Source organism: Ziziphus jujuba, chromosome 5, assembly GCF_031755915.1.
Source record: "Ziziphus jujuba cultivar Dongzao chromosome 5, ASM3175591v1".
Taxonomy (NCBI): domain Eukaryota; kingdom Viridiplantae; phylum Streptophyta; class Magnoliopsida; order Rosales; family Rhamnaceae; genus Ziziphus; species Ziziphus jujuba.
The window spans coordinates 7,871,843-7,891,343 of record NC_083383.1 but is presented as its reverse complement, the minus strand read 5'-3'; the positions used below and the strand labels follow the sequence as shown (position 1 = coordinate 7,891,343).

At 31.1% G+C, this 19,501-nt stretch overlaps 2 protein-coding genes and 1 pseudogene across 2 annotated transcripts; 2 read left to right on the top strand and 1 right to left on the bottom strand.

Moving 5' to 3' along the window:
* Window positions 1–3,799: 3,799 nt before the first annotated feature.
* LOC132803670 (cytochrome P450 CYP82D47-like) lies at window positions 3,800–7,708 on the top strand. Its single transcript, XM_060817023.1, has 2 exons — window positions 3,800–4,829; window positions 6,974–7,708. The coding sequence occupies exons 1-2, from the start codon at window positions 3,891–3,893 to the stop codon at window positions 7,589–7,591; spliced, it is 1,557 nt and encodes a 518-aa protein (XP_060673006.1). The 5' UTR covers window positions 3,800–3,890; the 3' UTR covers window positions 7,592–7,708.
* Window positions 7,709–14,860: 7,152 nt separating this feature from the next.
* On the bottom strand, window positions 14,861–16,165 carry LOC125420669 (uncharacterized; annotated as a pseudogene).
* A 2,262-nt stretch (window positions 16,166–18,427) lies between these two features.
* Window positions 18,428–18,832, top strand: LOC132803717 (flavonoid-6-hydroxylase-like). Its single transcript, XM_060817095.1, has one exon. The coding sequence runs from the start codon at window positions 18,428–18,430 to the stop codon at window positions 18,830–18,832; it is 405 nt and encodes a 134-aa protein (XP_060673078.1).
* Window positions 18,833–19,501: the final 669 nt, after the last annotated feature.

Below are 19,501 nucleotides of genomic sequence, written 5' to 3'. Positions count from 1 at the left end.
ATGTCTATCATGCATACCGGGACCTTAACTCTAAAAAACGCTTTGGTACATAAAGCCATAGTAAAAGGAAGGAAGCAAACAAAAAAGAAATTCTATCTTCCAATAACAGCATAGGACCTTCATCTGTCCCAACTCAATACAGCTTCCATTACTATGTTCCAATGCACCCAATAATATACCGTATAGGTCCACCAATCAAATAGGCTTTAAAGAACAGATGGTGATCTGTAGAACTATTGTTTATCACAAAATACAGAACCAACTATATAAAAGCAATTAATAAGGCAATCTAGTTGAGCAAACATACCTTAAAATGAACTCATAGGTCTGATCCCCTGGCTTTGCAAGCTTATTAAGATCATAAAAAACAACATTAATAATAAATTTTGCAAAACTAAAACCATGTTTAAATAATCTAACCTCTGTTTAGATACTGAAGAAAATCCCTAGTGAAAAGCCTTATTTTAGACTAAAATTTAATATAATTAACTAAGAAAAATCAATATCTTTTGCTCAAAAATGCGAATTTGATATTTCAAAAAATTAACTTCTCTCTTCCCTTTTCCAAGATTTTCTCAGTGGCCAACAAAATTTTATAAATTAACGACAATTAAAACAAAAAAAAAAGGATGGAAAAATTACTCACAGTTGGTAGGATTAGGCCCTCTTGAATACTTCACCTAAAAATTTATCATAAAAACATATATAGTCAAGAATTCAGAAAACTTGACAAAACTTAACTGCTAAAGTTTTGCATTTTTAAAACAAATTTTCGCTTCTTTTTTTTTTTTTTTTTTTTTTGTCTCCTTACTCAAAGCAAGAAAAGCAATAAAATTAAGAGAAAAAGATTAAAAGTATAGCAGAATTGAATCTAACCATGGATGATTCCTCCTGCTGTGGCTTCCAAAATAAACTTCCATTTGGCAAGTCCCTATGACAAAAACCAAGCTAGGGTTTCGACGATAGGATTCTAATTGTATTTTTCCATTTTGAAGATTTCTTGAAAAACCCAAGAAAGACCACACCATTAAAAGTAGACCCAGAAGAGGAGGAGAATAAAGGACCAAGGAGTTTGCTGTAGATCTACTCGCCGATCAGGTAGACGTCGATGACGGGACTCCGAGGCCAAAACCGAGAAGGGCATGGCTGGGCTAACTGCTGAACCTAGGATGCTTCCTCCACTCATCTCTCCTCCTGAGAACTCTCCGGTAGCTGCTTCATCATTCTCTCATTTTCCTTTTCCTCTTTTTGTTGGGTATTTCATGTGTATTTTTCTTTTTGATATTTGAAAATGATAGTTTAGGAATATTAAAAAAAATAAAAGGGTAAAACAAAAAACCTTGAAAGAAGAGGGGTATATTTTATTAAAGGCTTTCAAATAGGGATATCGGGCAAAATTCCCCTTAGCCATATTTCCCAAGGTTATGTGAGCAGGTTGTGGCCCTCCGATTAGGGGAAGGTGGCCCAACAAAGGCCATGCACCAGCTGCTTCTGGGGTTTGCTTCTCGGGGTTTCATTTAATGTTATGGTCTATTGATGTAAAATGCGCAACATAATCACATTTGAAGTTCTTTCAAACCTTCACCTAATGAAATCCAAATACATCGATAAGATATGTATGTATATATATATATATAAAATAGTCATTGTTTAATATGTAGGTCGTTACCTATATATAAAACGACCTCCATTTTTGGATTTATAGTTCTGTACTTTTTTTTTTTTAAACTCACGTGTCTTTGTAGGTAAAGAAGATAAAAAAGGTGAGAGATTCCATAATAATTGATTAGAGATAGTGTATGTACATGAATTCACATATAACGTCTCTGCTTGTCATTTTTTATGGCAATAATTACGGAACAGTAGTTTAAAAATACTTTTAATGTCATTTTTTTATGGCAATAATTACGGAAGAGTGGTTTAAAAATACTTTTAATGTCAGTGTTTGTGTGTGTGTGTGTGTGTATATATATATATATAATCAATTTAATAGGAGAATTTACATTATATTATTTTTTTCAATTTATTAATTACATGGTTTATTTTTTTAAATAGAATTTTAATATATTATCAAATTTATATTTGATTATTTTTAAAATTTAAATATTAAATTTTTAATGTAATCTAATGATAATAAAAAATAAACTTTAATTTATATATATATATATATATTTCTTTATTATCAAGAGCTATGACCATAAAAAAATATATTTTTGGATGGTTTGGTTTAGAATTATTAGCATAATTATTATTATTATTATTATTAGAACCAGCATCTCACATTTGTAGGAATTAAGGAATATGAACATCCACAAACGGCACATCACTATAATTGTGTTTTACCAAAAAAAAAAAAAAAAAAATCACTATAAATTTTATTACGGTCATATTTTGCGTTATAAAATGCATGAGGCCCAAAAAGAATTGGACAACTACGTCATACAGTGAGGATCCAGCTGGCCCTCATATGTAGGCAGGCCCACAACTTCTCGTCAACCTTCCAAACCTTCGTTTAGACGGGATCCAAGACGATTAATATAATAATTTTTTTTAATACATTTTGAAATCATATTTCTTTGGTTATTATATTTTGAAATTAAATGGTTATAAAGCTTTTGGTATATAGTTAGTGATTTTTTTTTTTAGTACTTCAATTTTTCTTGTAATGACTCTTTTAACCTTAATCAAACAAATCCTTATTGATTTTGTTATTATAATTTACAATGAATTAATTAATCTAATTACATTATCTTAGTGAAACCACAACGACTGTAGTAATTTTTTATTTTTATTTTTGGCAAAGAAAACTACTCTATTAAATTTAATGGGATTTTCGGATTTTAAACTCACCATTTGGCCTTAGCCACAAGAATATAAAAAAAAAGTCAAACGGACAGATGGATATTGCAGCACGCCATGGAAGAGATCCATGGATTTTCAATATATTGTTTTCCATCTTTACTCTTCCTTAATCTAAAAGATTTGCTATTATTAATGAAAGTTGAACTTTTCCTAATCTAATTATTTGATATCCAAGGTTCGTATCTTACTTCAAATACCTGCGATATAATAACATTTCCATATATTACTAGGTCAATGTCCAAGGGAACTATCCAACCATCTCATGCATGTGAAGCGTAGAGGTTGAAACCAAATAGATGAATATGGGTTGGAATACTTTATTTAACAAGGTTCATTCACTGTAAAATTACTAATCCTTTTGAACATTTTTATGTCATCCAAATAGAACATGGGGATTGGGATAGATTTATAATTTGGAATTGGTAGGTTGAAATAAATGAGTTAGAATATGATAAGAGATAAAATAAAAAAATAATTGAAATAGGATAAAAATGAAATATCCTAATAATTAAACTTAATCCTATACCATCAACAAGGTTAATAATTATTCCAATCCAAGCGTAATACTTATTCACGGGTTAAAAAAATTCACATAATCAAATGGATAGGATAATCCGAATAAAATTTCCCAACAAACAATACTATTCTTCATTCTTTTTTTAATGTGCCTATTTTATCCCATACGACTACAAAATATTAAATGCCGTATTTTTTTTTTGGTCCCTTTCTTTTCCGAATGAATGATAATGCCATATTTGATTAATCAATCATGGTGCAGTATGCCTCCAAACCCACAAACATCGGCGTGGCCGTCAAGATATACATTATCCCATTTTTACTGTAGCAAAATTATTTAATATTGCAACCAAGTAAAAAATAAAAATAAAAACTAATAATTCCCAACATTATATAATTACTTAGCTGACACATTTACTTAGCTGACACATGGGCCTCCACAGGCTTTTTAAACAATTAATACAAGTCATCGCTGTTTCCATCCAGATCTCAACTTTCCGAATCCATCATCTATGGAGTTGGGTGTTGCATGTACCATCTTCGCTTTTCTTCTGTTTCTCTGCTTTCTTCTGTGGATATCAAGAAAAGCCCACACAAACACAAATAAGTTACCACCAGAAGCAACCGGTGCATGGCCGTTTATCGGCCACCTTCCCCTCTTAAGAGGACCACAACCTGCTTACATAACTTTAGGAAATATAGCTGACAAGGACGGACCTCTCTTCACCATCAAGCTAGGCGCACACAGAGCCCTGGTTGTAAGTAGTTTGGAAATGGCTAAGGAATGTCTCACAACCAACGACAAAGTGTTCGCCAATCGGCCCAAGTCTCTAGCGGCCGAGCTTATGGGCTACAACTTTGCCATGTTCGGGTTCAGCCCTTATGGCCCTTACTGGCGCCAAATCCGCAAGACTGCCACGGTCGAACTCTTATCCAATCACCGGCTTGAGATGCTCAAGAACGTCCGGGAATCCGAGGTTAAAGCCTCCATTAAAGAGGTATATGATTTATGGAAAAACAACAAAGGTAAGTCAAAGACAGTGGAGATGAGAAGATGGTTTGGAGATGTAAATTTGAACATAATATTCAGGATGGTGGTAGGGAAACGATATGTTGGAGCCACCACGCCAAGTGAGATGGAAGAGAGTGAAAGGTGTCGAAAGGCGTTGAGAGATTTTTTCAAACTGGGTGGAGGGTTTGTGATATCGGATGCTCTTCCATTTCTAAGATGGTTGGATTTGGGTGGGCATGGTAAGGCTATGAAGCAGACGGCCAAAGAGCTTGATGATGTTCTTGAAAGATGGTTGAAACAGCATAAGCAGAAAAGGGTTTCTAGATCTGGAGAGATTCATGATTTCATGGATTTGATGCTTTCTGTTCTTGATGAAGCTGAAGATCATCAATCTCCTTCTACTTACGATTCGGATACAATTAACAAAGCTACATGCCTGGTATGCCAATTTCATCCTCTATTTCTTATTATTTTTACTTTTTAATTTCTTCATTTGTTTATTATCTTGCGGCCAAATAGAAATTTAGAAACATATATATAAATATATAGATATATATACATTTGTGTGTGTGCGTTATTTTAAGACATCTAATTATTAGCTAGTCAAGATTGAATTTACTAAACAAGAGATAACAATATGTAACCGTAATTTGTGGATCTTCAAATTAATCACTTTGTTTGTCCGTGAAACTGACGGTTCAATAAATAAATATCATAGGCATGTAAGAATTCTACATACTTTAAGCGGACCAAAAAAAAAAAAAAAAAAAAAAGACTACCTACTCATTTTTTAATTTTTGATCAAACACATTTAATTATACAATGAAATTCGCTTTTTAGTGACAATGGAAAACTATAATTTTTTTAAAAAAATTAAAGACTAAGTTTTAAATTAATTTTATTCAAATATTATTTGACAGTAATCTTTCCTTTTTTTTTTTTTTTTTCTTCATATATTTGACAAAAACGATAAAAGACTTTCAAAGTCAGTCTTACTGAATATCCTCTTGAACATTAGTCATTATAATCAACCGTCCTTAAGGGATATTTTATTTGACAAAGATTTTCAGTGTGAATTTTCAAAATAAATATGCAGGTTTGTAGTGATTTAAATATAACTATAGAACGGTCATGTAACATCGAATAGTTAGGACGGTACTTAAATATTTCATAGATTGCAGAATTAGACAACATAGTACAATAAAATATATATATATATATATATATTAAAGATGCTTTGTATATTTGTTATGAGATATCTTGATGAATTTTTTATTAAAATACCACTCGTCAACTTTAAAATCTATTCAATAGTTAATATTTTAAAAATAAATTTGGAGCTTATAGGATCCATTTTAACTTTTAAAATTTCAATACTTTATTAAATTTATATAAAATTTTAAATATAATTTTAATTTTTAATTTTTAAAAAATTTCTTAAGCGAAAGTGGTGATACAAAATTTATCAAAATATTCTAATAGAAAATTTATTGTTATTTTTTGTCTTTCTTTTTTCGTAAATATTTAAAGCGGCGTCCCTATCATGAACGAATGGGTTTGATTTGAGCCCAAGCCAATGGCTTTGAAATAGATTATCTAAGCCATCATTCCTATTGAAGCTGCACATGCTCATTTGTTTATGATTTTTTTTTGGGACCATTTTTATGATTTTTTTTATTTTTATTTTTTTTTTGCTAAATTTATTTGATGAAGATTCGTTGAAGCAAAACATACTTGATGGATGTTGCAATAAATTAATGAGTGGAAAGACCAGGCAAATAAATAAATTATTATAGTTTGGTCAGTTTATTTAGCAGATAATAATGGCAGAATCTTGATTTGTCGGGACGGTCGTCTTGTAGCGAAATGCATGCCTGTTTACTCTCTATCATAAAGATGTGGTTGGTACACTGAAATATTCTGCTTTTGTTTTTTTTAATTTCAACAGGATTGTCAACAAATTATTTTTTAAATGTTCTAACTTTTAATGGTGGAAATAAAGGTTAAGAAAACGAATTAAATTTTATAGGCTTTTTTTTTTCTTTTTCAAATAAAAAAAAACATTTATCCATCATGAGAACATAAAACAAATATAGGATTTCGTTTTGCAATTTTAACTCCATTTTCGGTTTTGCAAAAGAGAACGAAAAAAAAAAAAAAAAAAAAACAAAAGCTTCATTTTTGCACTAATAGAACCGTTCAAACATTTTTTACACTCACGTTTCTCTTTATCCAAAGAGATAAAATAAAGCCAAAGAAAAAGATTCCATAATAATTGATTAGAGACCGAGTAAAAATTTTCACATTGAAAGATAGTGCATCCAGCGTGTTCATCAATTCCCAAATTTTCTCTATTTATCCCTTTGTTGACAATAATTTTGTAAGAGCAAGGACTTTTCATTTATGTATAATGTTTGTTATCAAGAACTATGAGCATCAAATATAGATGTTGATGGTTTAGTATCGCCTCATTATGTAGATAAAACTTATGAATTCGACATCAAAAATAAAAATCCAATAGCAATGTACATAAAATCTCAACGATGAAAAATCATTATATGATATAATTTGAAAGTTTTGCAGGCTCTTATATTAGGGGGCACAGACACCACAACGGTATCGTTGACATGGGCCCTTTCAATGCTTCTCAATAATCGCGAAACCTTGAAAAAGGCTCAAGACGAATTAGACCAGCAGGTTGGTAGGGAAAGACAGGTGGAAGAATCAGACATGAACAACCTTATTTATCTTCAAGCCATAATCAAAGAAACATTGCGTCTTTATCCTTCGGCACCACTCTCAGTACCGCACGAGTCCATTGAAGATTGCACAGTTGGTGGTTATCATGTACCTGCAGGCACACGTCTTATTGTAAATATCGGAAAGATCCAACGGGATCCACGAGTCTGGTCTGATCCTTACCAGTTTCAGCCTGAAAGATTTCTTACAACTTGTAAGGATTTTGATGTTAGAGGCCAAAATTTCGAGTTGATACCATTTGGAAGTGGTCGAAGAGTATGTCCTGGAATATCATTTGCTCTTCAAGTTATGCAGCTTATACTGGCTAATTTGCTACATGCCTTTGAAATTACAACCCCACTGGATGAACCAGTGGACTTGGGTGAGACTTCTGGATTAACCAACATGAAGGCTACCCCTCTTGAGGTCATTCTCACCCCACGTCTTTCGGTTGATTATTAAATCTTCCTAAGAGTTTCAAGTTTGATAATGGATATTATAAATAAATTAATGCCCGTTTTAGAAAAACTTCCAAATTCCTAATTGTTTTGTAATGCAATAATAACAAACTATCATTTATGAACAGGCAAACTTCATTTACATATATATAAGAATTAGTGCTCATTTTCATATAATAAACTATCATTATCACTGAGCAATGACCTTGTCCAACACGAGGCCCACGGAGAATTGGACATCCACAACGTTGGTAGATCAAGAAAAGGAATGAAGATTGAAAATTGGTCAAGAAAAGGGATGTTCAATTAAAAAAAAAAAAAAAAACAATTAGGTGTTTATATGAACCCAAACAATTAATGGATTTATATATGTTCCCCGCAATAACATATGGAAGATAATAAAAAAATTATGAATTATCTTGATTTAACATCATATTGAATTATCATTTATTTTAAAAATTAACTATTGAAACAAAATTGCTTAAGCTATTAAAGTACATGGACTATTTTTTGGTAAATTAAGTGTAGATGAGATTATGATATATTTAATTATCATCTTAAATCAAAATAGCATAATATGTTCTGTTATTTTATTAACAAATACTGTGCAAACAAGAACTTAGATTGGAAGCCACATACCCCTAAGTAGCAATATTAAAACGTTGTTTGGAAGGATTTTGAAAAATCTGCTTTTAGAAGTTTTTATGTAACTTTTAAAAAGTACTTTTAATTTTTATAATTATTTCTAACTAAAACAAATGAAGAATTACTTATTTGGGAAATATTTCTACAAAAGTAGAAGCAAAAGCATAAGTAGAAACTATACCAAATAGAAATTAAGTTTTAAAAGAAGTTTAAACTGAATTAGACCACGTCGTTGGAAGAGGACATGTTGAAGATTCAGACATGAAGAATGTGACATACGTCCAAGCCGTCATCATGGAAGCATTGTCTCTATACGTCCACTCTCAGTAGCCCGTGAATCCATTTGGAAGTGGAAGACGAATGTGTCTTGGAATATCGTTTGCCCTTCAGATTTTACACCTAATATTGGCTAATTTCTCTCATGCCTTTGAAATTGCAAGCCCATCAGATCGACCAGTGGACATGAGTAAGAGTCCTGGACTTACCAACACGAAGGCTACTCCTCTTGGGGGTAGATTTCACTTCACGTCTTTTTGTTGATTAAAGTTTGTGTGATGAAGAAAAAATTAAAAAAAAAAAAAAGAGTTTATGTGATAAAATTTAATGAATAATATATAAATATTTATTTCTAAAGCATTACTTTTGTTGTAACAATTTAATGATATATAATAAATTTCATTATGCATCGTTCACTCTGCATTAAACTCTCTTAAGTTTTTTGTTTTTAATAAAAAAAAACCTATCTTTATTTATTTATTTTATCTTTTGATAAAAACCCATCTTAAATGATTGAAAACATCTCAGGTCCAACATATAATTATAGGGTCGTATTCACTGGGCTTGGTCTCGTTACACCAATGCAAAGCCCAATACGAAGGATATCCACGTTGGCCGAGCAAGAATCCTAATGAAGAACTTGGTCTTCATCCAAGTCATAGTCAACGATACAAGGCGTTGAAGCGTTCCTGGACCACGCAATTTTTTTCTTTTTCTTCTTCTTCTTCTTCTTCTTCTTTTTTTATTTTTTTTATTTTTTTTAATATATATATATATTATTATTATCATTGGAGATTTTTATTTTTTTGCTGAATTATTATTGAAGATCAAATGGCTAAATAATGTTTTACCACCAAGGATAAAACGTTTTCCAATCATCCAAATTTACTTGGTTTGAAAATTATGGGGTATAACTATTAAGGAAAAAAAAAAAGAAAAACAAAAAAAAAAAAGAAAATTATAACAACATTTTATCAACTTAAATTTTTGAAAGGAGTAGTAATTCAATTTGATATTAGAGTTCGAATTTTAATTTAAAACTCTACAATTTTATTAAAAAAATTTTAAAAATACATATAAAAATTCAAAAAAAAATAAAATTTATCTGGAAAAGATAATGTTAGAGAAAATATATAATTGAATTTTAGAAAAAATGATAGAAACCATAATTCAAATATAACTACACTGTGTTTCATTTAATGTTATGGTCTATTGATGTAAAATGCGCAACATAATCACATTTGAAGTTTCTTCAAACCTTCACCTAATAAAATCCAAATACATCGATGAGATATGTATGTATATATATATATATAATTAATCAGCCATTTAGTATTAGAGTATGATAATATTATATTAAACAATCTTATGTTAGATTGTTTAAGTAAAGATTATTTTTTCGTATAGTCAATTGTAATCAAAATAGATCTGATCAAATCTTTTATAAAGAAAAAGATAGATATGGTTAAGGATATAATCAAATAAGCATTGCATCTGGACATTGAAACCCAGCAATATAATATTATTATTATTCAAATTGATTTAACTGGTACATTTGTTTAATGATCCACGTCTCTCCACAAAAAGTATTAAACTTTACTATGAAATTGACAAGTGAGATTGCCTTCTATTTTACCCCTAGATTTAGATTGTGCCTTCATTTTTCAAATTGAAGTTGTCAATTTCAATTTTGATTCCAATACATAGGCCAAAAGATAATTAGTTCTCCTATATTATATATAATAACTCTATGAAAAAACTTCTCTAGAAGTATGAGAGAGCCAAATATTAACATAGGTTTACCAATTCACCTTATTATAAATTCTTAGTTTTAATTTTGTCTAATCTAACCAAACATCAAGCAGCTGATTATATTTTCTGAGTAATTGATTCATCATCTAGAAAAATTCATCTACCTACATGTCAATAAGTTCAAACATAAATCCCCTTAAAAATCCACAAATGACTTCATTCATCTTTTAGAGCCAGGTGGCAGTCATCTTTTTACCTCCTCTTAAGCAGCAAAGTCCAAAATTGGAATAGAAGTGCATTTTGTTGGACTTTTCGGTCTTTTTCTTTTTCTTTTTTATTTTTTTGTTCTTGTTTTTGTTTTTTTTTTTTTTTTGGTATATTTGTTTAAGATGTGTGTAAGAAATCATAATTACCACTAGTTAATATTTAACGTAAATAAATTATATATAATTAGATAAAAAAATTAAAAATTAAAAATTAGCTACATTATCAAATGGCACCAATATAATGATTTCTTTAATACTTAATTTTTTTTTTTTTCAACGGATATTGTTATATTTGAAATTACAATAGCACTATCCCTGAACCAGTTAATATGGATAAAAAAAATAAACTAAGCTTTTCCAAAATCTATCTACGGAACATATTGGAACGGTGAACCAATAAAAGATTTAATCTGATGGATCATATGCACAATAATAATTTGGACGATGTAATCCATTGTAACATAACTATATATATATATATATATATATATATATAGTAGCTGCAAAAATTGGATATCTATCCAAAATTAGAAAATTTAGTGTGTATTTAACGATGTATCAAATATAAGATGACATTTTCTTATTATTTTGTAATAATTTTTTTCCTCCACCTCGTGAACTCCAAATCTTTCATATATAAATATAAATAATATATTAATTGAGATAATTTTACTATATCTATTGCTAATATATTAAAATTGCATGTATGTGAGTGAACAATTTAAAATATACCATAGAATATAAATGAAAATTCGACAGACCGAGGAACCAAACCAAATTGGACCGTTTCTGTCCATTAATGATTTGATTAATTCGTAATAAATTATGATTAATGGCATTCTTCTATTCAAGCCAATTAAAACAAAAGATACGTTGTATTACTATTTGAAAAACCAATAATTTATCTGATAAAAGTCAGAATACACTTTTAAATTCAAAGTTTAAGATTCAACTTTAATGAAAATTTCCCTTACTCCAAAGTTTGTAATTAAAAAAAAAAAAAAAAAACCTTTATGAAGCGGTCGGACTGCTCCATTGAAGCTTTTCTTGTCGGTGCGGGTTGGTGACAAAAGGCTAGCTAGTAGATTTTCCTGTTCTTTTTCTTCTTTCACTTTCTTTTGGTGAATTTTTTCTTTTTTTCAACTTCAGTTGTCACCTTTCCTCCCTACCAAACAACAAAAAAAAAAAAAAAAAAAAAAAAAAGAAGAATAATTCAGTTGTCAGCTAATATGAATTTTGATACCATTATCAAATGAAACAGTGGATAGGTAATACACAAGATTTAAAGTGTGGAAATTTTTGTCTGTGGCAAAAGAAAAAAAATGTCATATCTTTGTCCTTTTCTTTACGAGTGAATCAGAAATCGAATAAAAGAAGTTACATTTTTTAACGGTGAATGTTAGTTGCAGGTAAGAAAAATGCTTATTGAATAATTGTATATAAGTATTATATATCCTTTCAATTATTATTTAGATACACACAATAATAAAATAAAATACATAGATCATGTACATAAATATTAGGGGATTTCCTTGGGATATTGGGGTAATTTCATGTTACCACCATGGTTTTGAAAAACTTTCAATCTGTACTTAACGGTGTAAAATCTGACAGGTGGACTAATTCGACCTCTACTCGAAAACAACTTGTTCATAAAGACCAAACTATCCATCATTTAAGTGACGATACCAAAATTAATAGTACATATTAAAATTTTTTTTTTTAAAAAAAAAAAGCAAAAAAATATTATAATCGTTTTTTTTTCCTTTTTTTCATAGAATGCAACAATAATAATTATAAAAAAACCATTATTAATATTTTTATGTGAAAAATAATGTTTTTAAAAATATTTCAATAGTAAAATAACTGTAAACGTAATATTATAAATCTTAATAGAGCAAATTATTTTCAAGCCAAAAAATCATTTTATTTCAAATTAATAATTCTCGAATAGGATTTATGTTCTCAATTACTTTTCTGTTTTTCCAAATAATATTCTCAAAATAAATTCAATGGAAAAAATTATATTTCAGCACAACTAACTTTACTTTAAAAGGGTAGACAAATAATTGACACCAAAAAAAGATAATTGAAAAAATGGACACCAAAATTGAGAACAAAATCCAAATTTTCCAATCCCAACTCGATCTAATTAAACGCAAACTGATAAAAAAAAATAAAAATAAAAATAAAATCCATTCATCTATCTTCAAATCTTAGGAAAGAAACCAGCAATCAAGCAATCCTTGCGCCTATTGGCAATACAAAATTAAGTATACAATACACTTTGAATTCCATAAATGAAAAAACGTTAATCTGACCAAAAATTCAAACGCACAAAAAAAAAAAAAAAAAATTACAACTCTACAATTACACCATTCGGCCACAAGATGAAGAAGAGATCTTAATAGCTTTTGATTTTTAGACCTGAGGTTCAAATTGGGTTTTGTTACCAACCAAAACCCTCATCCTCATCTTCTTTAATAAAACCTCACCATTGCTTGGGCGGTAGATGGTGCCGATGGCTCCAAGGTGGAGATTGGAGACCAGGTTGTGCTGCTACTCTTCTTTGTTTAGTTGGAATCATTTGGATGGCACATGATGGTGGTGAATGCATGAGTGTGTGCGTGCGGCACAAGACGGTGGACGGAGGAGAAGTGGCTGTAAATGGTGATTTTAGGTAGGAAAAAATGATGGCTGCCTTCTGGGTTCCATAAAGAGTGAAGGCCATAGGGGTTACATTTGCACAATCATAAAACCCTGACTCATCTCATTAATCTGATGATTTTTTTTTTTTTTTAGTTTTTTAATTAATAATACCGTTAAACAGTTAAAAGTAATGGATGTGAACTAATGGCAAGTGTACATTTTGATGAATTTTGAAAATCATGGGAGGAATACGTATTTATGGCAAACCTTGTAAATGTAGTTTAACCTAAATATTATTACCATGATAAGAGGTTTATCACACCATATCATATGAACACAACTAATACAAATTCAGGGCCTTGTCCAAGTAAATCTTAGTTACCTCCCTATTAATCCATGGAATTGGCTATTGCATATACAATATTTGGTTTTCTTTTGTTTCTCTGGTCTTTTATATGGAAGTCAATTCTCCTTTCAATTTCAGCTGTCACCTTTCGTCCCTAACAAAAAAAATATAGTCAGTTGTCAGCTAATATAAATTTTAATACCATTATCAAATGAACCAGTTGAGAGTTACCAGACAAGACTTAAAGTGTGGATAAATTTTTGTTTGTAGCAAAAGAAAAAAATGTCATATTTTTGTCCTTAGAATCAAGTTGTACTTGCCCTGCGGATGAATAAGAAAAGTCATATATTTGTCCTTTGCTTATAGAATGGGCCTCATAAGTAAAAAGTACTGTATTAAACAATTACGTCATAATCTATGTGGTCCATCTTTTCAATTATTTTTATTGTGCACACAATAATAAAATAAAATATATAGATCATATATAAATATTATTATTATTATTATTATTTTGGCTGAAACTGGGACTTCATAAAGAGAAGGCATGAAACGAAACAGCCTAGACATAAGGAGCTTCCCAGGATCACTCTCATGTGTCATGAGATCCACAACAGTTGGGGGCAACCACGCTAAGTCAACAAAAAGATTGTGCATCGCCCATTTACATATTGCATGGGCTAATTTATTAGCAGTCCTATTAGCCCAGACTAAATTTAAATTGACAAAATTAGATAAACTCAACAAAATATCCTTAAAATACTTTTCAGTCATCCGATGGAGATCATACACAGTGATAAAAATATTGTTATCGATGAAAATATTGAAAGTATAATTTTATGAAAATATCGATGAAAATGTCGATATCGATGGAAATATCGATAAAATTACGGAAACTATAAATATTTAATTTAGAATATAAAAAATTTAATTTCTCTTTAATTTAAAAAAAGAAGAAGAAACAACTAGAAAGAATTACTTTCTCGTTCTGCTATCAAATTGGAAAGAATTGCTTACTCAAAACCCCAACCTTTATTTCCTACCCGTTCTTAAAAAGAGGACAGCTAAAAGAACAACTAAGTAGCTAAATCATAAACATTCATGGTTCATAGTCCTATTAATGTTCTAGCAAGACACATAAACCCAATTTGATTGAATATTTTGTTTGATTTAATCCCACTTTTAATTACAATATAATATGACAAATTATTTTATGCAACTGATTCTACATCACTTTAGGACAACTAAAGTTAATGAAACATAACACAAGACACATAAATCCAGTTTCATCAAATATTTTGACTTAATACCATTATTAATTACAATATACATTACAAAGTATTTAATCTTCAGCAGCAGTTACACTCAGTTGACCAATTGATCCCACATCATTGGTTCTCACACCCTCTTTGATGGAGTAACTCTGAAGTTGTCTTGTAAAGCTTGCTGTTGTGTCCAAGAAATAGAGAATAAATGACATTAGATGAAGCATACATAGATATAGGACAAAAAATCCGGAGGAAAAAGGAGGCAGACAAGTAAAATGCTCGCAATCCGAAGGACCAAAATAAGCTTCCTCTATTCAGATTTCTTGCAAGTTGCAACATACTCAATGGACTCTCCTTTTCCTTGCCATGTAGGAATAGTGGCCAAGAAACTTATATAGACGTAATAATAGACTGCACATTGCAAATAAAGGCAACAAGGAAGCATAGCAAGATGGAGAAGTATCTAATTGAAGAGAGAGTAGGACTCTTATTGCCATATATTAATTGTGATGTCGTGTTGCCAGAGTTCCCTGTACTACTTACAAATACACCAATCATTGAACTAATAATTTAAAGGATAATTGCCAAGATCCACAAAGTGATTTTTGGACAACAAAAACAACCTTTTTAAGTGGTAGACTTTGAAAAATATAAAATGTCAACCAATTTTACAAGCTGCCAAAACCAATAACAAGTAACTGAAAAAAAGGAAAACCAAATTTTCAAATGAAAAGAAATAACTTTCATGTTGGAAATTTGTCGAATGGTTGGTATCCATGTTCTACAAGAACCAAAGTCAATAGAGCTCCAAATTTGCTTCTCATTCCCATGAAACAAGAATAAAAAATCGAATTGAATATAAAGACTAACAGCCCATTTGTGAACTAATAATTCAAAGATTACCAAAAAAAATATAAAATTTATTGAAGAATGGAAGGCACCATCAAGCAGCTTGAGTTTGAAAATGGAGTTCTCCTGCAAGACATTATGAAGCTAGCAAAGAAGGAACCACCAATAATCCCCTTGAAGAATTCGAAAAGGGAAAAAGAAACCATTAGCAAGTCCATGTGATTTGATTTTGAAGATAGATAGAAATCAAACACGGTACCTTCAGCATTTGGTTTTTCGAAATCATGAACAGGAGATCCAAAATGGTTGAAGTTGGCAAGATACAGAGCTATTGTTCTTTCTACATATTTAACATTTCCTACAATAAAGACCAAAATGGTTGGAAACCATAGTTTGTTGTCGAGAAGTGTTAGAAGGAAGCAATAACAAGCATCAATGACTTGTAAAATGAACCCAAACAAATTTCTCAGCCAAAATTCATTGTCCTCCAGAGCAATAGAAGTAATGGTATCAGGGCCACCATAGTCCATGGACCGACAACTCAAATTTCTACCGACAACCGAAATCTCCATCAAAATTCCATAAATATCCATTTGAAAATGGAGATTTCTGTGGATATTCATCGATACTCTTGACATTCATCGACACTCTCAACATTTCCACGATAATCCATACAGAAATTTCTTCACCCCCTCTATTGGTGTCGGTACTCGCCGACAACAGATATTGTCGCCGGCATTTCGACCATATCGTCGACTTTTTCTTCCCTGATCATACATAAATATTATTATCATAATTTGTGATTTATGACACCATATTATATTATAATAAGAAGCTTTAAAAAGCAAGTAGTACAAATTCAGGCCCATTTCCAACTTAGTTGCTTCCCTATTTATCCATTGAAGCATCCCTTAGAAGTTTTGACCAATTAATACAAATTCAAGGCCGTCTGCACACAAATCTGTATTACTTCCCAAATCCATGGAGTCGACATTTGCATATACGATCTTTGGTTTTCTTATGTTTCTCTGGTCTCTTCTACGGAAATCAAGAAAAGCCCGCAGAAGCAAACCCCGAGAAGCAGCTGGTGCATGGCCTTTGTTGGGCCACCTTCCCCTAATCGGAGGGCCACAACCTGCTCACATAACCTTGAGAAATATGGCTAAGGGGAATTTTGCCCGATATCCCTATTTGAAATCCTTTAATAAAATATACCCCTCTTCTTTCAAGGTTTTTTGTTTTACCCTTTTATTTTTTTAATATTCCTAAACTATCATTTTCAAATATCAAAAGGAAAAATACACATGAAATGCCCAACAAAAAGAGGAAAAGGAAAATGAGAGAATGATGAAGCAGCTACCGGAGAGTTCTTCAGGAGGAGAGATGAGTGGAGGAAGCATCCTAGGTTCAGCAGTTAGCCCAGCCATGCCCTTTTCGGTTTTGGCCTCGGAGTCCCGTCATCGACGTCTACCTGATCGGCGAGTAGATCTACAACAAACTCCTTGGTCCTTTCTTTTCCTCCTCTTCTGGGTCTACTTTTAATGGTGTGGTCTTTCTTGGGTTTTTCAAGAAATCTTCAAAATGGAAAAATATAATTAGAATCCTATCGTCGAAACCCTAGCTTGGTTTTTGTCATAGGGACTTGCCAAATGGAAGTTTATTTTGGAAGCCACAGCAAGAGGAATCATCCATGGTTAGATTCAATTCTGCTATACTTTTAATCTTTTTCTCTTAATTTTATTGCTTTTCTTGCTTTGAGTAAGGAGAGACACAAAAAAAAAAAAAAAAAGAAGCAAAAATTTGTTTTAAAAATGCAAAACTTTAGCAGTTAAGTTTTGTCAAGTTTTCTGAATTCTTGACTATATATGTTTTTATGATAAATTTTTAGGTGAAGTATTCAAGAGGGCCTAATCCTACCAACTGTGAGTAATTTTTCCATCCTTTTTTTTTTGTTTTAATTGTCGTTGTTAATTTATAAAATTTTGTTGGTCGCTGAGAAAATCTTGGAAAAGGGAGGAGAGAAGTTAATTTTTTGAAATATCAAATTCGCATTTTTGAGCAAAAGATATTGATTTTTCTTAGTTAATTATATTAAATTTTAGTCTAAAACAAGGCTTTTCACTAGGGATTTTCTTCAGTATCTAAACAGAAGTTAGATTATTTAAACATGCTTTTAGTTTTGCAAAATTTATTATTAATGTTATTTTTTATGATCTTAATAAGCTTGCAAAGCCAGGGGATCAGACCTATGAGTTCATTTTAAGGTATGTTTGCTCAACTAGATTGCCTTATTAATTGCTTTTATATAGTTGGTTCTGTATTTTGTGATAAACAATAGTTCTACAGATCACCATCTGTTCTTTAAAGCCTATTTGATTGGTGGACCTATAAGATTGGGTGCACTGGAACATAGTAATGGAAGCTGTATTGTGTTGGGACAGATGAAGGTCCTATGCTGTTATTGGAAGATAGAATTTCTTTTTTGTTTGCTTCCTTCCTTTTACTATGGCTTTATGCACCAAAGCGTTTTTTAGAGTTAAGGTCCCGGTATGCATGATAGACATGGATTTTTTTTCCATGGGCATGTCATTTATTCTTTTGATTGAATCTTGAATCTATGCTTACAAAATTTCTCATTTGTAGGATTGCTACATTTCTTATTTTGATTGAATCTTGAATCTATGAAAATTAGGGTCGCTTATTTTTGTTTTTAGCGACCTTCAATTCATTTTGTTTCTTAGCGTCGCTAATTTATGTCGCAAGATCTCAATTTTTTTGTATTTAGCGACACTATGGAAAGTGCGTCACTTATTGTCTTATTAAGCGACGTTTTATCGCGCATTTTTTTATTATGTCACTACCTTGGTGTCGCTAAATCGTTATTTTCGCGTAGTGCACGAGTCTGGTCGAATCCTAACCAGTTTCAGCCTGAAACATTTCTTACAACTTGTAAGGATTTTGATGTTAGAGGCCAGAATTTCGAGCTGATACCATTTAGCAGTGGTAGAAGAGTATGTCCCGGAATATCATTTGCTCTTCAAGTTATGCAGCTTACACTGGCTAATTTGCTACATGCCTTTGAAATTACAACCCCATCAGATGAACCAGTGGACTTGGGTGAGACTTCCGGACTAACCAACATGAAGGCTACCCCTCTTGAGGTCATTCTCATCCCACGTCTTTCTGTTGATTATTAAAACCTCCTAAGAGTTCCAAGTTTAACAATGCATATTTTAAATAAATGCTCAAATTTAGAGAATTTCCAAGTACCTTAATGCTGTGTAAGGCAATAACAATAAACTATAACATATGTAAAGGCAAACTTTTTTTTTTTTTTTTGGTTAAGCAAACTTCATTTTCATTTCAATATATAAACTATCAATGTTACTGCACAATGACATTGTCCAGCGCAAGGATCATGAAGAATTGGACATCCACAATTTACCCAAAAAAAAAAAAAAAAAAAAAGAATTGGACATCCACAACATTGGTAGATCAAGAAAATTAAATTTGGTCTCTAACCCTTTGTCCAAGTGTCATCCTCCTTGTCAATCTTTTGTTACTACATGAAGGTCGTATTCGACCGTGGGTCCTTGAACCAATATAATGCCCAGTAGGAATTGGATATCCACGTTCCCGGACTATGCCACTTATTATCATTATTATTATTATTATGGACAATTATTATTGGAGATCAAATGCATAGATGGAGGATGATTATCATCTCGTCCTCTGTATCAATGGTTGCAGCACATAAGGATCAGCTGCATGTATAGAGGCCGACATTAGAATTCCTACATGAGGTATATATTCCAAAAGTTGATACGTTTGGTAGTCAGATATTAGTCTCCCCTCAGTCGGAATAA

Bases quoted from the DNA above. Each gene is read 5' to 3' on its own strand.
- LOC132803670 (XM_060817023.1), top strand. From the start codon at position 3,891: ATGGAGTTGGGTGTTGCATGTACCATCTTCGCTTTTCTTCTGTTTCTC. The intron at 4,830-6,973 runs GTATGCCAATTT...AAAGTTTTGCAG, and splicing joins TTAACAAAGCTACATGCCTG to GCTCTTATATTAGGGGGCAC.
- LOC132803717 (XM_060817095.1), top strand. From the start codon at position 18,428: ATGGAAAGTGCGTCACTTATTGTCTTATTAAGCGACGTTTTATCGCGC.